Source organism: Schistocerca gregaria, chromosome 2 (assembly GCF_023897955.1).
Source record: "Schistocerca gregaria isolate iqSchGreg1 chromosome 2, iqSchGreg1.2, whole genome shotgun sequence".
Taxonomy (NCBI): domain Eukaryota; kingdom Metazoa; phylum Arthropoda; class Insecta; order Orthoptera; family Acrididae; genus Schistocerca; species Schistocerca gregaria.
Genome location: NC_064921.1, coordinates 260195883 through 260217711, shown reverse-complemented (window position 1 = coordinate 260217711; position 21829 = coordinate 260195883). Strand labels below are relative to the sequence as shown.

Sequence of the window (21829 nt, the reverse complement as noted above, 5' to 3'; positions counted from 1 at the left end):
TCATTTGGTAGAGCACTTGCCCACAAAAGGTAAAGGTCCCAAGTTCAAGTCTAAGTCCAGCACAAAGTTTTAATCTCCCAGGAAGTGTCAGCTGTATCCATTCCTTCAGACATGCATGCATGTCCGAGGAACATTGCATCAAACTATACTGACACTGTAAAAACCAGACATTGCCCTACTGGATTTTAAGAACTGATCTAACACTTTGGTTACATGGAATAAAGTGACCTATGTAACAATTTTGGCAAAAATTAGGTTCTAGTACTCTTGACTCAAACAATTTATCATGTATTAAAGCTTACGTGGCCTATGTGTCATTCCTTTCTACTTATACATCTATTCTAAACTGGCATTTAAAAATTCAAGGTATGTTTTGATTTGTACACAGTTATGAAAAACTTCTCTTCTTTATTACTATTTGTAACTTAAAATGCTTTGGTTCCAGGGAAGTCAAGGATAAGAAGTAACGTCAACTTTAATAGATACAACAAATAAATGGCAATACAAAACATTTATTTCTATATCACAAAATAGCACACAAAAGACACAATAAACTGCTGAAATAATTTTAGCTAAATAAGAAACTGGAATGTCACTTAAAAATAAAAATACAGTTTTCACACTGGAAAGTCAAATAAAAAATGAACAAAGTAATACCCTTAAAAATGCAACAACATAATATTTAAGTCTTTTCATTATATCTGAATGGTCTGAAATAAATAAGACAAAGTGGAAACCTATCCTTTCAGTGACTATCAACGACAATCACCCAAATCATTAACACACATATCAGTCTTTATTTTCAAAGTTTAAAGTTAAATTTTTTGAATTGCTGCCAGTTCGTTTCAAAAGTCCAGTCTCTAATAATTTTTCATATATTAGTTTTCCATCGTCTATTGTTTGTAGTTCTACAACCAATGTGGGATGGCGTTCCTATAAAGAAAATAAAATTACATGAAAAAATGTTATACCATACTATAATTTAAACAATTGTAAATACTTTTCAAGTAAAGCTTTAATATTACTGTCCGCTACACATGGTATATCACATCAATCAATATTCTGTAGTAATCAGGAAATAAACTGGTTAACTGACACAACAGAAATTCCTTTGATTTCTATTTACATGGAAGGCTACTCATACAAGTTATGATTAGTTTCTTAACTGTTTCCTTACTCGACTAATAAATGTAATTCTATGTTGCCAATCAGGTTAGAAACAATGATACAATGTGCTGAGAACCATAAGGGCTACAATACATCATCACAGATTGTGAAATTGTAGCATTTATTCATGTTCCTGATATCTGTTGATCTTATGGTCTGTCCTATCAGTTTCTCTGATATTCACTTACATGTGGGCTCGAAAACCGTCTGCTTTAGGCCCTTATCGTTCTCAGCACCTCATATGTATATATCTCCATGTATGGGTGCTAATGTGCATTCTAAATTGTCCCTCTTACTTTTCGTATGAGGAGGTAGTGATCTGAGTCCATATTTGACCTCAGAAACAACAGCAATCCAGTACATCAGAACCTTGTCTAATATCTATTAAAATATGATCAATTTGTTCCCAGTATTGTTATCTGATGACACCAAAGCCATTTTACACATGATCTTATGTTGGAACCACATGTTGGACATTGCCTTGTTAAGTTACACTGCAAAATTTATCGGGTGTTACTACTCTCTTTATGCAGGATGTGTTTACTAGAGGTAGGGGGAAAGACCCACTGTTGCCCTAACTTAGCATTCGGATATCTTGTCACCATTTTTATTTGTATTTTGGACACTGTCGGTAAGCTTGCTCCAGTGTTCAAGTTCAAGGAGAAACACACAGTAATTATATCATCTCAGAACTTACGGACCCAGGGAAGGCTGCGAATAATTAGGCAAATAGATTAACAGGGATCCTTCACAACTATACTCATATCATCCATGGCCAATGGTACAAAATCAGGAACGAAATATAGACTGCTGCAGAGGAAGTGATTCGTATAGAACAACAGACCAGAGGAAACCAATGTATGATTAAGAGTGCGAGAAAAGTGAAACCTTAAAGTAAAAGAAACAAGCTTTTTTGAAAGGCAGTTGCAGGATACTGAATAATGTTAATAAAACATGAAATTCTACAGAAAGGTCAATAGCCTTAGAAGCAGCCTTCAACCAAAAACAATATGTAGAAGGAAAAATGGAGAATTAATAGCTTTACAGGAGCGATTGTTACAATGTCGGACAGAGTATTTTAAGGAATTGCTACACTCAAGAGAATTCTGAAGCACAGAAACTAACTGTAAACCAACTGTTGGAAAAAGAAGAAAATTGGATGCCCTCAAATTAAGAAATTCAACAAGCAATTAAGAAACTAGCTAACAATAAGTCACCTGGCAATGACAACCTGTCAGCTGAGCATATTAAGTGTGGTGGAGATCATCTATGTGGGCATTTTGGAAAGCAACTTCCATATAGCTGTAAATAAAAAAGTTGCAAGGGAGGTGGGGTGTATATATACATCTTGAAACTACAGCTTTTTCTCTATTCCAACACAAGTCACCATTGAAATTTAAGCATACGCCATGGAGTATCACTAATTTATAAATTTCTTCTTCATAAAATTCAGATGCCTGGGAGCATAGGCAGTTTTTCACAGTGTTTTGAAATTTGTTGTCATCATCAAAGTGCTGCAATGCAAGCCACTTCTTCTTGTGAGTGAAGAGATGAAATCCGTTTCCTTCCATGTCACAGCATGAAAGGAAATCTAGGGCAGAGACCATTTGTTTGGTTCTGTGGACCTCTGTGAGTAATTTAAGTACCCACCTAGCACACAACTTTTGGTAGTCTCTGTTATTACTAATGACTTTGAACAAAACCTTAAGTGAAATATGCATGAAGTGTTCAGGAAGTTCAGAGATCAAGAATCTTTGACTTTCATGAACTGTTTCATTAATTTTCTTGACAAAATCTTTACTCTCTTTACCATGAATGTTTAGTCTACCACTTGTAAAAAATTGAACCCATTGTCACACACCACCATCACTTATTACACTTGCATCACACACAGCAAAACACTGATGAATGTCTACTGCTGAAATGTTCGGCAGTGAAAGAAATCTTATTTCTGCTCACATTTCACAATCTTTTTTATTGCAGTACTCTTGTTTCGAGGTTAGAACCAGCGTATGCGTGGAAGAAAGAGGTTAATTTTTTGCAACTAGAAGCTTACTGACTCAAAGCAACAATAAATGTGGAAATGGCAGCACTCTGTGCACCAATACAAATACCACGCTAGAATGGCAGTTACTTTCCATATCACCCTCACAGTTAAATACCTGTACGCACTGATCTCAGATATAAGGACACAAAAAGTCATCCCAAATGATTGGAAAATGGGAGTAATACATGATGTATATAATAAAGGGGACATTTTGGAATGCAAAAACTATCGAAGAATTACTTTATTAAGCTTAATGTACAAAATATCCTCCTTCCTGCTTTGTACCCATGTAAAACCTACTGCAAGAAAAGTAATGTGGAGATACCAAGCAGGCTTTAGCTCTCACAAATCAACTATTGACCAAATACCCACGGTGAGGCAAATACGGGAAGGAAGAAGAGGATACAAAATTGAAACACATCACGTACTTGCAAATTTTGCGGCATCATATTATACCATAAAAAGAAAAGGCTTATTGAAATCATGAATGAACCTGGCATGCCAAAACAGTTAATACACCTCATTAAGTCAAACTATGAAAACAGTAGTATATAAAGTCCAAATACAATGAAATTTAATGGCAGCTTTTTGGGCTAACTGTTGACTGGGGCAGCGGGATGCACTCTCGTGTGTGCTTTTTAATACCATTCTAAAGAAAATAATAAGATTGACTCAAATCAACATTGTTGTTGTTGTGGCCTTCAGTCCTGAGACTGGTTTGATGCAGCTCTCCATGCTACTCTATCCTGTGCAAGCTTCTTCATCTCCCAGTACCTAATGCAACCTACATCCTTCTGAATCTGCTTAGTGTATTCTTCTACCATTTTTACCCTCTACGTTGCCCTCCAATACTAAATTGGTAATCCCTTGATGCCTCAGAACATGTCCTACCAACCGATCCCTTCTTCTGGTCAAGTTGTGCCACAAACTCCTCTTCTTCCCAATTCTATTCAATACCTCCTCATTAGTTATGTGATCTACCCATTTAATCTTCAGCATTCTTCTGTAGCTACACATTTCGAAAGCTTCTATTCTCTTCTTGTCCAAACTATTTATCGTCCATGTTTCAATTCCATACATGGCTACACTCCATACAAATACTTTCAGAAACGACTTCCTCACACTTAAATCTATAACCGATGTTAACAAATTTTTCTTCAGAAATGCTTTCCTTGCCATTGCCAGTCTACTTTTTATATCCTCTCTACTTCAACCATCATCAGTTATTTTTCTCCCCAAACAATAAAACTCCTTTACTACTTTAAGTGTCTCATTTCCTAATCTAATTCCCTCAGCATCACATGACTTAATTCGACTACATTACATTATCCTCATTTTGCTTTTATTGATGTTCATCTTATATCCTCCTTTTAAGACACTGTACATTCTTTCAACAGCTCTTCCAAGTCCTTTTCTGTCTCTGACAGAATTACAATGTCAAAGTTTTTCTTTCTTCTCCATGGATTTTAATACCTACTCCAAATTTTACTTTTGTTTCCTTTACTGCTTGCTCAATATACAGATTGAATAACATCATGTATAGGCTACAACCCTGTCTCACTCCCTTCACAGCCACTGCCTCCCTTTCATGCCCCTCAACTCTTACAGCTGCCATCTGGTTTCTGTACAAATTGTAAATAGCCTTTTGCTCCCTGTATTTGACCCCTGTATTTTGCAGCTGTGCCTTATTAAAGTGATAGTTCGATAATTTTCACATTTGTCAACACCTGCTTTCTTTGGGATTGGAGTTATTATATTCTTCTTGAAGTCTGAGCGTATTTCGCCTGTCTCATACATCTTGCTCACTAGATGGTAGAGTTTTGCTAGGCCTGGCTCTCCCAAGCTGTCAGTAGTTCTAATGGAATGTTGTCTCTTCCTGGGGCATTGCTTCGACTTCTGTCTTTCAGTGCTCTATCATGCAGTATCATATCTCCCGTATCATCTTCAACTACATCCTCTACCATTTAATGTTCTCAAGAGCATTGCCCTTGTATAGAGCCTCTATATACTCCTTCCATCTTTATGCTTTCCCTTCTTTGCTTAGAACTGGGTTTCCATCTGAGCTATCGATATTCATACAAGTGGTTCTCTTTTCTCCAAAGGTCTCTTTAATTTTCTGTAGGCAGTATCTACCTTACCCCTAGTGAGATCAGCCTCGACATCCTTACATTTGTCCTCTAGCCACTCCAGCTTAGTCATTTTGCACTTCCTGTCCATCTCATTTTTGAGGCCTTTGTATTCCTTTTTGCCTGCTTCATTTACTGCATTTTTATTTTTTCTCCTTTCATCAATTAAATTCAATACTACTTCTGTTACCCAAGGATATCTGCTAGCCCTTGTCTTTTTACCTACTTGATCCTCTGCTGCCTTCACTATTTCATCCTTCAAAGCTACCCTTCTTCTTCCACTGTATTTATTTCTCCCATTCCTGTTAATTGTTCCCTTATGCTCTCCCTGAAACTAGCTAGTCGGCATATAAACTTGTACTACTGTAGTAGGCATGGGCTTCATGTCTATCTTGGCCACAATAATGCATTCACTATGCTGTTTGTAGTAGCTTACCCACTCCAATTTTTTTATTCATTATTAAACCTACTCCTGCATTACCCCTATTTGATTTTGTATTTATAACCCTGTATTCACCTGACCAGAAGTCTTGTTCCTCCTGCCACCGAACTTCACTAATTCCCACTATATCTAACTTTAACCTATCCATTTCCCTTTTTAAATTTTCTAACCTACCTGCCCGATTAAGGGATCTGACATTCCATGCTCCAATCCGTACAATGCCAGTTTTTTTCCTCCTGATAACGACGTCCTCGTGAGTAGTCCCTGCCCGGAGATCCGAATGAGACATACATACAGTATTAAAATATACTTCTCAAAAACCTGGACATTGATGCAACAATGTGAAGAGCTTTTATATTATTTTGACTGGAAAGTTTTACATAAAATCTATGGGGATGACTAGTGAAGATCGAGAGTGATACGGAGAGTATAGTTTCGAACTTTATAAAATACATAAAAATCTTGATATAATAAAGTTCATTAAAATAAACTGCTTGAAATGGGTCACACCATATTTTATGTATGAAACACGAGACCTCCGCCCCCTCCCCCCCCCCCCCCTAAAAAAAGTGCTGCTACAATCCTATGGGGACAAAGAAGCGGGGATAACAAACACTTTGATTCATGGATAATGTACGATAAGGTCTAAAAATTATTGGTGTCAGAGGATGAAGATGCAAGACACTAGGCAGGGTTGAATGGATTGATGTCTTCAAGCAGGACAGTGCCCATAACTGACAGTGCAGCTAGGAAGGGGAAGGAGGAGGAGGAGGAGGAGGAGGAGGAGGAGGAGGAGGAGGAGCTAATGAGAAATCAAATCTATCACTGTGGAAAAGCACACATGTCAAAGAGCTGGTAGTCTTGTGCGTGGTTCTTCCAAGCCTACATATAGTGTTCAGTTTTTAACAAACACAAAGGATGGTTAACCAAAAAAATTCTCCCACTTCTACAAACCTAAGGCTAGTAAAGAAATAATTTAATGACAGTGTACTATGTAGCTCTAATTTCATCAATGCTTCCAAAAAAAATTGAATAAATACACAAGTTAAAATCTGCAGCTTGATGACAAAAAGAACACAGCTACAAAGTAAAAAAGTTGCAATATATACTGATTAATTAGACGATTGTGATGTTAGAGGCCATGGAATAAATGGTAATCCATTAGTTATATAGGAAAGTGACTGCTATTCATCTCATGTTTACAGACAAATGCTAACCGTTTTCATCTGAGGAAGAATATTTTGGAAAAGTGCACACACTGTACTTGAGTGCTAAGAAGAGATAGAAGTAATTCACCTAAGGCAGATATGCTTTGCTGGAGTTGCTAGTGGCAAATGAAAAACTAAATTACATAGTAACATGCTAATAAAATTATCACAACACATTAGTGGAACAGAAAAGCATAAAACAACATTTTGCGACATATTACTTCCTTTTATGAATTGACAATACATCATCACATTATCTGTTTTAAAGGTAAATCATTCACCCAGCTGGGAAACCTTTAATGTTATCTTGTGGAAATGAGTGTACTGACTGTACATTATATATTGAGTAGTGACTGTGTGCCATTGTATGATCACAGAATCTTGGCTAACACTTACCTTCCAAGAGGCAAAATGTATATTGTATTGTATTGTATTTATTGTGTACACAAGCATCTTTTGCATAATACACTGGGCAAGTCACGTTATAAGTATACCTCCAAAAGTTATTTCTAGACATACTTATTTAATCTTACAATAGAACACTTTACACATTAATTATTTATATAACATGTTTCATAAAGTTAAATATACTTCAAACTAGTAAAAGTAGTGGTGCTGTAAAAAAACTGTTACTTTTTCACACAGGGTAGCAGAGGCTCAAGTACGTAAAAAGACGAGGGCTAGTAGAAATCCTTGGGTAACAGAAAAGAATTGAACTTAACAGATGAAAGCAGAAAATATAAAAATGCAATAAATGAAGCAGGCAAAAAGGAATACAAACGTCTCAAAAATGAGATTGACAGGAAGTGCAAAATGGCTAAGCAGGGATGGCTAGAGGACAAATATAAGAATGTAGAATAATGTATCACTACGGGAAAGATAGATACTGCCTACAGGAAAATTAAAGGGACCTTTGGAGGAAAGAGAACCACCTGTATGAATATCAAGAGCTCAGATGGAAAACCAGTCCTAAGCACAGAAGGGAAAGCAGAAAGGTGGAAGGTGTATACAGAGGGTCTATACAAGGTCAACATACTTGAGGGCAATATTATGGAAATGGAAGAGGACATAGATGAAGATGAAATGGGAGATACGATAATGCGTGAAGAATTTGACAGAGCACTGAAAGACCTAAGTCAAAAAAATGCCGCAGGAGTAGACAACATTCCATTAGAACTACTGATAGCATTGGGAGAGCCAAGCCTAACAAAACTTACCACCTAGTGAGCAAGATGTATGAGACAGGCGAAATACCCTCAGACTTCAAGCAGAATATAATAATTCGAATCCCAAAGAACGTAGGTGTTGACAGATGTGAAAATTACCGAACTATCAGTTTAATAAGTCCCGGTTGGAAAATACTAATGCGTATTCTTTACAGATGAATGGAAAAACTGGTAGAAGCCGACCTTGGGGAAGATCAGTTTGTATTACGTAAAAAGGTTGGAACATCTGAGGCAATACTGACACTACGACTAGAAGATAGGGTAAGGAAAGGCAAACCTACATTTCTAGGATTTGTAGACTTAGAGAAAGCCTTTGACAATGTTGGCTGGATTACTCTCTTTCAAATTCTGAAGGTGGCAGGGGTAAAATACAGGGAGTGAAAGGTTATTTAAAATTTGTACAGAAATTGGATGGCAATTATAGGAGTTGAGGGACACAAAAAGTGGTTGAGAAGGGATTGAGACAGGGTCGTAGCCTATCCCCAATGTTATTCATCCGTATATTGAGCAAGAAGTAATAAAAAATAAAAAAAAGATGAACATCAACAAACACAAAATGAGGATAATGGAATGTAGTTGAATTAAATCAGGTAATTCTGAGGGAATTAGATTAGGGAATGAGACATATAAAGTAGTAAATGAGTTTTATTGTTTGGGAAGCAAAATGATTGTCAAAGTAGGGAGGGTATAAAATGTAGACTGGCTATGGAAAGGTAAGTGTTTCAGAAGAAGAGAAATTTGTTAACATCGAGTATAGATTTCAGTGTCAAGAAGTCTTTTCTGACAATACTTGTAGGGAGTGTAGCCTTGTATGGAAGTGAAACATGGACGATAAATAGTTTAGACAAGAAGAGAATAGAAGCTTTCGAAATGTGGTGCTGCAGAAGAACGTGGAAGATTAGATGGGTAGATTACATAACTAATGAGGAGGTACTGAATAGAATTGGGCATAACTTGACTAGGTAAAGGGATCAGTTGGTAGGACACATTATGAGCCATCAAGGGATGACCAGTTTAGAGTTTAGTAGTGTGTGTGTGTGTGGGGGGGGGGGGGGAGGAGGGGGGGGGGGGAAGTGTGGAGGTTAAAAATCATAGAGGGAGACCAAGACATGAATACACTAAGCAGATTCAGAAGGATGTAGGCTGCAGTAATTATTCGGAGACGAAGATACTTGCACAGGATACAGTAGCATGGAGAGCTGCATCAAAAAGAGTCTGTGGACTGAAGATCAAAACAACAGGGTTTCCATAATGTATACACATGGTAACTGAGGAATACCAGATGTATTAAACAGAGATTCGCATCCTAACAGATTCTAATGGCCCTTTTCTGTGGTTTGAAAGTGCTATTAGCTGTTTTAGATTTTTTCCAGAAAGTGACTCCATATTTTAGGCAAGAATGGAAGTAGACATGATATGCATTCATTACTGTTTTCTCACTACAGCACAATTTTTGTGAGCAAAGAAGGTAACATGTCATGCTCTGTTCTGCATTAAGGTATTTAATATGCTTATTCCATTTTACATTGCTCTGCAGCTAAAGCCCTTGGAATTGGTTTCAGCTCTGTTACAACTAGTTTGTCTAGATAGTGACCAATGGGATAAATATGACCTCGTTTGGAGCATTGTGCAATTTTTTGTGCTATGGTTTTTTTACTGTTTATTACAAATTGATTATTCAGTGCCCAGCTGCTAAGTTGTTTTGTGACAGTGTTTACTGGTTTCTGTAATTGTTCTTTGCTGTCTCCTTTTAGTAGAACTGTTGCAGCATCTGCAAATATGATTATTTTATGTACATCCACATTTAAGTTGTGATTATTAATATATACAAAAGGAACACAAGAGGTCCCATTAGTGATCCTTGGGGTACACAATATTTAATTTGTTTATAGTCTGATAAGAGTTCAAATACAATTTTGAGATGGATATTTGTGTGCTTGATGCACACTGCCTGCATACAATTGCTCAGGAAGAAACTGATCCAGTTGTTGGACAGACCTCAGCTATTATATTTTCAAGCTTTGACAGCAGAATTTTATAGCCCACCTCATCAAAAGCTTATGACGAGTCAATAAATACTACTATCGACTTCTTTTTCTTGTCCATTAGGCTTAATATGGAATTGATGAACTCATAAATAACAGTTGTCTTGACCTCTTATTTCTGAATCCATGTTGTTCATTACATAGGATGTTGTTTTTATTTACAAATTTCATAAGTTTGCCTTACATCACTTTTTCTATCACTTTTGAAATGTAGGAGGAAATTTTGATAGGTTTGGAGTTATTTACATTAACTTTATCACCTTTCTCATACACTCGAGTGACTTTACATGATTTCAGTACATCTAGGAAAGTACCTGCCTGAAGTGAGCAGTCGCATAAGTGCAACTATTTCAGTTAGGTTTGATGCACTCTTCTTTAAAACTCTTGCACGAACACCATCAATGCCTGCGGAGTTGGAATTTTTTAGTCCTTTAATTGCATTAGCTACTTCATATTGTGAGATGGAACTGATGTACACTGACCCTCTACAAGCACTTATTATGTATTCATTGTCTTGGGTGCTGTTTTGTAAGCTTGATTGTTTCATATTATCAACAACACCTGTGAAAAAACTGTTAAAACTGTTGGTACTTGTAAGGGGACTGTTAGTTTTTTATTTTTTGGCGATAGTGTTATATTGTTGCAGGATAACCTGTATTCACCAGATTCTTTTTTATAACACTCCACATAGCCTTGTCTTTATTATCTGAATTAGAAATGTATTTTTCATTATGCATAATTTTTGCTGCTCTTACTACATTTCTTAGTATTTTGGAGTATGTTTTGTAGAACACAAGTATTCCAATTGATGCATTTTCTGATTCACACACTTTGTGAAGCAGTTTTTCCTTCTGGCAAGAAACCCTTATTCCCCTTGTGACCCAGCTGTTTGTACTAGAATTCCCCCTTATGGTTACAGTTTTCAGCAGGAGAGCAATTTGAAAGAAATGGGTTAATGTATCAAATGAAAGTGTTGAATTTTTCATTGAGACCATTAATTTTGTAAACCTGTGACTACATTTTTCTTTTTGTAATAGTAATGTAATCAAATAAATGAACACTTCCTGATGTTCTGCAAAATTATATTTATTTGGTCGAGAATCAGCTTTCAGCTTCTTAGGCCATCTTCAGGTGACAATTGAATGTTGCAAACATTTTAGGCAAGAATGGAAGTAGACATGATATGCATTCATTACTGTTTTCTCACTACAGCACAATTTTTGTGAGCAAAGAAGGTAACATGTCATGCTCTGTTCTGCATTAAGGTATTTAATATGCTTATTCCATTTTACATTGCTCTGCAGCTAAAGCCCTTGGAATTGGTTTCAGCTCTGTTACAACTAGTTTGTCTAGATAGTGACCAATGGGATAAATATGACCTCGTTTGGAGCATTGTGGAATTTTTTGTGCTATGGTTTTTTTACTGTTTATTACAAATTGATTATTCAGTGCCCAGCTGCTAAGTTGTTTTGTGACAGTGTTTACTGGTTTCTGTAATTGTTCTTTGCTGTCTCCTTTTAGTAGAACTGTTGCGGCATCTGCAAATATGATTATTTTATGTACATCCACATTTAAGTTGTGATTATTAATATATACAAAAGGAACACAAGAGGTCCCATTAGTGATCCTTGGGGTACACAATATTTAATTTGTTTATAGTCTGATAAGAGTTCAAATACAATTTTGAGATGGATATTTGTGTGCTTGATGCACACTGCCTGCATACAATTGCTCAGGAAGAAACTGATCCAGTTGTTGGACAGACCTCAGCTATTATATTTTCAAGCTTTGACAGCAGAATTTTATAGCCCACCTCATCAAAAGCTTATGACGAGTCAATAAATACTACTATCGACTTCTTTTTCTTGTCCATTAGGCTTAATATGGAATTGATGAACTCATAAATAACAGTTGTCTTGACCTCTTATTTCTGAATCCATGTTGTTCATTACATAGGATGTTGTTTTTATTTACAAATTTCATAAGTTTGCCTTACATCACTTTTTCTATCACTTTTGAAATGTAGGAGGAAATTTTGATAGGTTTGGAGTTATTTACATTAACTTTATCACCTTTCTCATACACTCGAGTGACTTTACATGATTTCAGTACATCTAGGAAAGTACCTGCCTGAAGTGAGCAGTCGTATAAGTGCAACTATTTCAGTTAGGTTTGATGCACTCTTCTTTAAAACTCTTGCACGAACACCATCAATGCCTGCGGAGTTGGAATTTTTTAGTCCTTTAATTGCATTAGCTACTTCATATTGTGAGATGGAACTGATGTACACTGACCCTCTACAAGCACTTATTATGTATTCATTGTCTTGGGTGCTGTTTTGTAAGCTTGATTGTTTCATATTATCAACAACACCTGTGAAAAAACTGTTAAAACTGTTGGTACTTGTAAGGGGACTGTTAGTTTTTTATTTTTTGGCGATAGTGTTATATTGTTGCAGGATAACCTGTATTCACCAGATTCTTTTTTATAACACTCCACATAGCCTTGTCTTTATTATCTGAATTAGAAATGTATTTTTCATTATGCATAATTTTTGCTGCTCTTACTACATTTCTTAGTATTTTGGAGTATGTTTTGTAGAACACAAGTATTCCAATTGATGCATTTTCTGATTCACACACTTTGTGAAGCAGTTTTTCCTTCTGGCAAGAAACCCTTATTCCCCTTGTGACCCAGCTGTTTGTACTAGAATTCCCCCTTATGGTTACAGTTTTCAGCAGGAGAGCAATTTGAAAGAAATGGGTTAATGTATCAAATGAAAGTGTTGAATTTTTCATTGAGACCATTAATTTTGTAAACCTGTGACTACATTTTTCTTTTTGTAATAGTAATGTAATCAAATAAATGAACACTTCCTGATGTTCTGCAAAATTATATTTATTTGGTAGAGAATCAGCTTTCAGCTTCTTAGGCCATCTTCAGGTGACAATTGAATGTTGCAAACACAGATAAAATGATTTGCCATTTACACGGAAGATACAATTGAGTTTGGTAATTTTACACTAACCTAGTACTCTTGTCAATATTATGAGAAGGAAAGATGCTGCTCAACATATAGTGGAGATGCTGACTCGCAGATAGGCACAACAAGAAGACTCTCACAATTAAAGCTTTCGGCCACTTAGGCCTTCGAAAATAAACACACACACACACACACACACACACACACACACACACACACACACACACACACACACACAACCCGTTCACATCACTGCAGCCTCAGGCAACTGAACCCACACTAGTGTTCTGTGCCCTAAGTTGGTTGATTTCCTTTCCAGTAGGGTCACCTTTCTGCTTTTTTTAATGCCATAAGATCTGCATATTCTACATTATACGAGTGGTAAGATTGAATCTTTCTTTATTAATCTCCAGCTTTTCTCATGTTCAGATAATCTGATTGGCATGGCTAAGGCTGACTGACAAATATATACTTTTCCACACTGCTTGCACATGATTTTACACACACCGCTCTGTGCCATAGGGATATAGTTGTCATTTCTCTTGAATAAAATTTTTGATATGCTGTGGTATTATAAAATGCAGGTCTGTAATCGAGTGACTGTAACCTTTTTGCAAAGTTAACTGAAATTTTGCTGGCATGTGACATGGAATTACAGTTTTTGTTACTGCTAGCTGGTTCCTGTCTGCCAGTGTACAGAAGTAGTGAATTTCACACATTTTCTCTTTTCATAGCATATTATCAATCAGGGCAGAGCTGTAGCCATTGATACTCTGAAGTTATGTTTCAAAGCAGATTCAGGTAATGGAACAGACATGAGGTGATGCACCATCAAATGGTAAGCTGCAGGTTTGTGGGTGGTGGGAGCTTGCAGGAATTTCTGGATGCACAGCTACGATTTTTCTATAAATGTTAAATAATTATCTCCTTGTGCTTTTGTTTTTTCTGTGTAAAAAATATCTATGTAAGTCAAACTACTACTACTTTCTTCTTTTAGGAATAAGTTAAAAGCGATTATATGTTAAGCCCAATCAACGGAAGGAAATACAGCTAAAGGCCCAGAAAATACATTGTACACAGCGGAGATCCCCAACTGAAGATTAAATGTCCTTCACCACATTGCTACGACGGATAAAAGCAAAACACTCCGATAACTCAGATGCCAAACACACACTGGAATGCAAGAGATTAAAAAAGGGCACTGGGTCAGGAAATGAACCATCAGAGGTTGATGAAAATGAACACAAAGTGGTGGGGGCTCACCATGTAAAAAATGACTATGGCTAAAATGGCAGTACCCAATACGGACCTTGCTAAATGATCTCTTCCTGATGAGAGGGCCGAGAGGAGGTTGACCAATCCATTGGGAGAGCTTTAATTCCCCAGAGCTTGTTCATATGAAGCGAAGACCAGCTGTGATGCCAAAATGACACCATGATAATCTGAAGGAATAAAAGAGCTAGCAGGCCAAGGTAGGACGACTGCAGCCTTGGTAGCAGTGTCAGCAGCCTCATTCCCCATTGGACCAATTCCCACGCGAACTCATGGTGGCTCCTCAAAAGCAAGCAAGTGGAAGCTTTCTTGGACCTGTTGCACTAAGAGATGGACTGTGTACAGCACACAGAGAACCTGAAGGGCTCTGAGAGACTCGGAACATACGACACAATTAAAAAGCTTGTGTCACCAGGTGTATTGGATTGTCTGATACAGGGTGAAGAGCTCTGCTATGAAAATCTAGTAGTGGTTCGGAAGCTGATACTGAGAATGGTTGGTGCCTATGACAAAGGCACACCCGACACCATGGTCGGTCTTAGAGCCATCAGTGTACATAAATGTGCTATAGCTAAGTTTTGTGTGAAGGTCAAGAAACATACAGCAATAGAATGAATCCCGAGTAGTGTATTCAGGAAGCAAATGAAATACAAGATGAACACAGGCTGCCGCAAGAAGCCAAGGCGGTGAAGGGTTTACTCCCATTAGGAACATAGTAGATAGCATGAGGTTAAGCTGCTGGAGCGGTAGCTGAAAAGTGAACTCCAGGACGTAACAGATAAGAAGGGGGCATCCCATACTGGCAATTAAGGGAATCATTGAAAAAAGGGTGGAAGTGACGGGTGGCTGGGCATAGCAGGCAAATGGCATGCTTATGCGCTTAGGAGCATATCACATTGATATGACAGTAGTAGTTCAGCAGCTTCTGCATAGACTCAACCAGGCTTGCGTAAACGGTGACAATGGTCAAACATATTCCGTGGCAATGGATTGTGCTAAGACAGCTTGAGCTGGAAAGTTGAGCAGAGGAATACACAAAACATCCATAGTCCAGTTTCGATCTGACAAAAGTTTGGTATAAACTAAGGAGGGTACTCCGATACGCTCCCCAGGAAATATCACTCAGGACAAGTAGGACAGTGACGGATTTGATAAAGCATGCGGTCAGCTAGGACACATGGCAGGACCACAAAAGTTTCCAATCAAGCATTAGCAACAGGAATTTCGTAGTGTCAGTGAATGGAAGAGCAACAGGCCCAAGATGTAAAGATGGTGGAAGAAACCCACTGCGTTGCCAGAAATTCATACAAACAGCTTTGTCAGTGAAAAAATGAAAGCCACTGTTGACACTCCACAAATAAAAACAATTGACACATCACTAAAGACACCACTCTAGGAGACAAGACCATAGAGAACTGCAATATATCGCAAAGCCATTAACAAAAAGAAAGATGGAGATGTCTGATGGGAGACAGTCCATAATAGGGTTAATGGCTGTGGCAAAGTGGACAATGCTCAGGATGGAGCCTTGAGTAACCCCGTTTTCCTGAACAAAGTTGTCTGACAAGGCCAAACCAACATTTATCTTGTAAACTTGGTCTTTAAAAATTCCCGATGGAAATGGGAGCCTCAAAGCCTGACGTATATAGAGTACGGAAGATACCAGTACTCCAGCAGGAGTCACAGGCTTTCTCCAAATCAAAGACCACTCCCACTGTCTGCTATTTCCCCAGAAAATCATTCATGACATGTGGTGACAAAGTAACGAGATGGTCAACTCCAGAACTGCGTGCTCTAAATCCACATTGTGCAGTGGTTAGTAGATTGCGAGATTCGAGTGCCTCCATACCAGCTGGCCATGAATCTATGTTCCATCAAGTTGTAAACACAGCTGTTGAGAGAAATGGAGAGTTAGCTAGAAGGAAGGTGTTTTTCCTTACTGGGCTTAGGTATGGATACGACAATGGCTTCACATCAACATTAGGTAAACATGCCATCTGCCCAAATGTGATTTATGTATGAAGGAGAAAGTGATTGCCTGCAAGCGAAAGGTGCTGCAACATCAAGCGAAAGGTGGGGCTGTGTGTGTGTGTGTGTGTGTGTGTGTGTGTGTGTGTGTGTGTGTGTGAGAGAGAGAGAGAGAGAGAGAGAGAGAGAGAGAGAGAGAATGGTCAAGTTCCCTCTCAATAAAGGTGAAGGTGGCATTGTAGAGGAGAAGGATATAATCTGAGGCCCCTCCACTCGCTTCCACGGGAGGAAGGTGGCATAATAGTACGTTGATCTCGAAATCTCCACTAAATATTGGCCCAAGGCGTTGGAGGTAGCAATAGGGTCCACAATGACATCATATGCTAGGGACAAGCTGGAAATTGGGCAATGAACCTTGGTCCCAGAGAGCTGACACAGGTTGTCCCACAGAATGAAAGAGGGAATGAAACTGTTAAAAGAACAGTACAGGAAATTCAGCTAGCTTTTTTGCTATCCATAAGATTGCAACAACAATGCACACAGCTATTTATAACAAATACAGTTGCCGTTGTAGGATGATGGTTAAAAAACATGAAGAGCATGTCTCCACATGTGAATCATGTCGCAGCATTCCTCGGTCCACCAGGGAAACAGGAGACACAGTGTGGTAAAGAAGAAGTGCAAGGTATGGAACATTCTGCGGTGATAAGGATAATGTTTGTAAGGTACTCTACCTGGTCATCACAAATGGGAAAATGTTGTTCGTCAAAGGTCATCAGGCAGGAGTAAAGATTCCAGATGGCCTTAGAAAACTGCCAATTGGGTTTACCACAGGTGGGGTAGAAGTCAGCAAACAGATAGTGCACAGGAAATGGTGACTTCAGTATGTATCAGAGAGAAAGGACCACTTGAGATGAAGAGCAAGATGGCACTGCAGAATGAGAGGCCCAAAGAGGTCCAAATGGGAATAGGTGTGTGTGGAGTCATAAAGGAACATGGATGCTCAGTGTTAAGTCAGATGAGGTTGAGATGACTGAGGAGGTCAGCCAAGGCAGAAACTCTCGGACAGGTTCTCATGAGACCCAAAGGGGATGGTGGGTGTTAAAAGTCGCCAAGCAGCAAAAAGAGGCGAGCAAGCTGACGAATAAGCTGTAGTAAGCCTGTCCTGGTGACAGTGAGTGACCTAGGAGTGTTGACACTACAAAGAGAAAAGGTGAAACGAGGAAGGAAAATGCAAACTGCAACATCTTGCAGCCTGCTGTTCAATGGGACAGTTTTGTTGTGGACTTAATCTTGAATGACCAGCATGCCCCTCCATGAGATGGAATGTCGTCCTCAGAGTGGGAGAAACGAGGAGAGAAGGGTCAAAGCAGACAGAAAGGACATGCAAAGCCGACAGGAAGGAAAAGTGAGAGGTCAAAGCAGTCGCGAGGGTGCAACTTTGTTTCTTGGAGGCAGAAAAAAACCAGACGCTGTGACTCCAAAAGCAGCTGTAATTCCTCCTAGTTAGATTTAATGCCATGAATGTTCCACTGCAGAAGAGTCATAATGGGGAATGAGGAGGAAGAAAAAAACAAAGAGCAGGCACCTTAGTGGCTGCCAAGTGCCAGCCTTTGAAGAGTCACCAGCATTCTCCTTGGAGTGACCTGCAGATCCAAGGGCAGCAAAATTGTAGGCACTGGTGAAATGGAGGTCAGCCAGTTGAGGGTATCATGCGACAACACCTTTGAAGAGGATCTCCGAATAGGGAAAGGAGAAGACCGTTTGCCTTTGTTTGATTTCTTGGAGCTTTTACGGCTGGCAGACAAAGACTCTGACATTTGTTGGCTGAATGGATATAAAAAGTTTTTGAGAGTGTGTTCCTTTTGTCCTTTACAGCCTGCTGGTTGTGTAGCACTTGATTTCGCTGTCAGTGGCCAAGATCTGGTAGCTTGCTGCGCAGCTGTAGGGGAAGGAGACAGGGATGCTACGATGATACTGGGCAATTTCACAACTGTAGTACTGGAGTGGAAGTCGCAAGTCTGCTTGGTTATGTCCTTTGTAAAGCAAGGCATAGCAAGAACGATACTACTAGTGCTGGATGGTAAAACACAGGGCTTTTGACTTGGCAGCAACTTTTGAGTGACAGGCTAGAGTACTTTTTCCTTCACCTGGATCTCCTGGATGGCCTGCTCATAAAGATACATGGGACTCTCACGGAATGTGGCAGTGCGTTCACCATTACAACTGATACAGCAGGGACAAGGAGGCAAGTAAGCACCCTCAAGAGCACCTCTACCACAAGTTACATATTTGTCCGTGTTTTGACAGGACACAAGAATGTGGTTATAATGTTGACACTGGTAGCAACAAATTGTGTTTGGTATGTATGGTTGGACAGTGATGACTTTATAGCCTGCCTTGATCCTCAATGGAAGAAATGTGAAAAAAAGAATGTGTGGAGGCACTAAGTTTGCATCAACATTTTTCATCACCCAATAGACCTCAGTGACGCCTGATCAGCCCTCAGCCAGACAATCAAGTAGCAGAGTGCAAATAACACCAGATGAAGAATTCAGCATACGATGGGCCTCTACACGAACAGGATAACTGTGCTTGAAAATCACAATTTGTTTCTAGAAGTACAGTTCCATTGTGTAGGCAAGAACAGGATTTCACAGGGCCTGCAATTGAATCAACACCTTTCTGAATAATAAACGAATTAAACATAGCAAATGACAGATGTTCTGCAGTATGTGACACCATGAGGAACCGAAATGTATCTGGGAGAATCGTTGAATCTTTAGCCTCTTTGCATTTACGTTTAATAGATGTTTGGCTCATTGCAAACCCCTCGCCCTACGAAAATCCCCCTTGATTGCCAGTGTATCTGATGGTGTACTCCTTCCGACTGTGGGATCCCTTAGAGGGGGCTCACTCATCTTAGATGACTGTTCACACCTCAGGTCACACCTCTCAAACTCCAAACACAGGGTCCATGTGGCAATTGGGAAGGTAATAGCTCAGGCAATCACACCTCCCCGGGCCTGGCCTGTACCAGGGGGTACATGTGAAACATATCTATAAAATCAGGGTTGAACTACGCATTATCCAGTCACCTGCTAAGCATCAAACATGTGGGCTGAGTTTCAGGAGTGCACAGGGAGGAAGCAGAAAAAAAGAGAGACATCAAATGCTGAAGCAGAGTGTGAGGTGGTGATGGAGAATGAAGGAAAACGGAAAAAAAAGGCAGACAATGGACTGTTCCGATGGCGTTCTATCGAATCTTCTGACTGCATTCCCCAAAATTGCCCAAGACATGTTCTACAAGGGAGGCGAAAAAGAATAGCAGGGGATACACATACAGCATGGAAATGGAAGAAGTGCTGCAAAGGCTGTGGTCGAGTGGTAGCCAAGGACCGACTCACCAAAGAGTGGTGAGCCCCCTGGAGAGGTCATTATATCTGTGTTTGCAACTGTTAGTTGCCACCTGAAGATGACCTGAGAAACCAAAAGCTGTTTTGTGACCAAATAAATATCACTTTTAAAATGACTTCATACTTGACATGTGAACTCCAACCATGAGAAGTTAATCAGATAAATATAACTTCATAAAACAATAGGAAGTGATTAACTTTTCATGGTTGAGATTCCTAGTCATATAATATTTCTTAAAAGACATCATAGTCGCTGTTGACTGTATAAAATATTTATAATAAATATTTTATACAGTCAATGGTGACTATGATGTTTTTAAGAAACATTAGGAAGTGTTTCCTTATTTAATATTATTGTGATTTTCTGCCAAGTAATGACAGAAATTTCGGTTAATGCAGAGTAATGCCGAGAGATGTACATAATAGTGAAAGTGAGATACTTCTTAGCTTTTGCAACTAATAGTTCCTTCCTCATGGAATGGGTTGGGAAAGGGCAGGTCACTCAGACCCCAAGATGAGAGTGACCCATCTTTAATTAGGGCAAGCGTAAACAAAGATGAAGGGAGAAGCACCAGAGAGAGTTGGTCTCAGGTGGTACATTAGTGATTACTGTGCCAGCTTCAGTCCAACGATGATATGGACTGTGTTTGTGTGTGCTAAAATTATTATGTCGCTCTATTTTCTTTCATTGTTTTTAATTGCATTATTCATTTCTCTTCCCCCAATCTATCTTTACTTCTCATTCTGCTCTTATCTCTGGAACATGTGAAGCAATCAGAAATACTGTGCTTTTACACAGTGAGTGTTGTCAACATGAACAGCATCTAGTTCATTCAGTTGAATGTGAACAGCACCATTACAGTCGAGTTGCACTACTGATAAGACTTCATAAAGAACCCATAATTGTTCCATAGAGGTACTGGCTTGACTCTTAAGACATTTTGCTTGCTGCCAATTGGGCTCAATGGGAATGAAGATTTTCAGCCAAAAAAATTGAATAATCAATAATGGCACCAACATAAAACAGAAAAAGGTCAAAATAAATGGTTATATCTTCAAATAACAGTTTGGTTGATGTGAATTCCATATGTTCACTAATGCTGATTTCTGTTCAGACTGCAAGTCCACTACCACAATAGTGGTACATCTCGCTCACAAGTGTAGGATGGTTTTGAATTTCTCCAGATGCAAATGTGCCACTAGTTGTTTGAGAAGTGTAATTTCATGGGCTGACATTCAGGCATCCTAAAGGAAGCTGTCGTCGTAGAGGAAGAAAGGTTAGGAGATGAACATCTGTTCAAGACCGAAGTCGTTAGAGAGTGTATTTGCTTGGACTGGCTGAGATCTAGTAAGGAAACCTACAATGGCTATGTTTAAGGAAGCATTCCAGAATTGCTGAGTGTTATCGGGAAACTACAGTAAACTTAAATTAGGACAGCAGGACAAGGATTTGAAAATTGCTACTCATCAATGTTAATGCCAGAGTCTTAAGAACTTTGCCATCTTTCTCTGAACTTGCAATCTCAAATTATGGATGATCAGCTTTCCCGCTTAAAATGGCTTGCCGTATCATGTTGCCTGTGCAATCTTTAGTATGAAAGTAAAAATTAGCTACTAATGGCTATGGTTCATTGAGTTCCAACATTTGTGCACTGCTGAACTTAATGAGTCACAAGCTTCCCAGTAAACAGAATATAACAATATTATAAAAAGAAAAGTTGCACTCGCCATATAGCGGAGATGCTGAGTCACAGATAGGCACAACAAAAAGACTTTCACAAATGACAGTCTTTTAGTTGTGCCTATCTGTTACTCAGCATTTCTGCTATATGGTGAGTAGCAACTTTCCTTTTCATAATATTGTTCCATTCCATCCTGGATTTCCCATTGTCTGATTCAAGTAAACAGACTGTTAGTCTTCCTGAGGTA

At 38.8% G+C, this 21829-nt stretch overlaps 1 protein-coding gene across 5 annotated transcripts in view; it reads right to left on the bottom strand.

Annotated features, from left to right (window-relative positions):
* Nucleotides 1-457: 457 nt before the first annotated feature.
* The window catches only part of LOC126336827 (RING finger protein 17), a 467240-nt gene continuing 445868 nt past the window's right edge, over nt 458-21829 (bottom strand). For all 5 annotated transcript variants that reach the window (XM_050000889.1, XM_050000891.1, XM_050000890.1 and 2 more), the window contains one exon: nt 458-933. In XM_050000889.1, coding sequence (XP_049856846.1) covers nt 790-933 — 144 coding nt within the window. In that variant the 3' untranslated portion in view covers nt 458-789. The remainder of the gene's footprint in view (nt 934-21829) is intronic.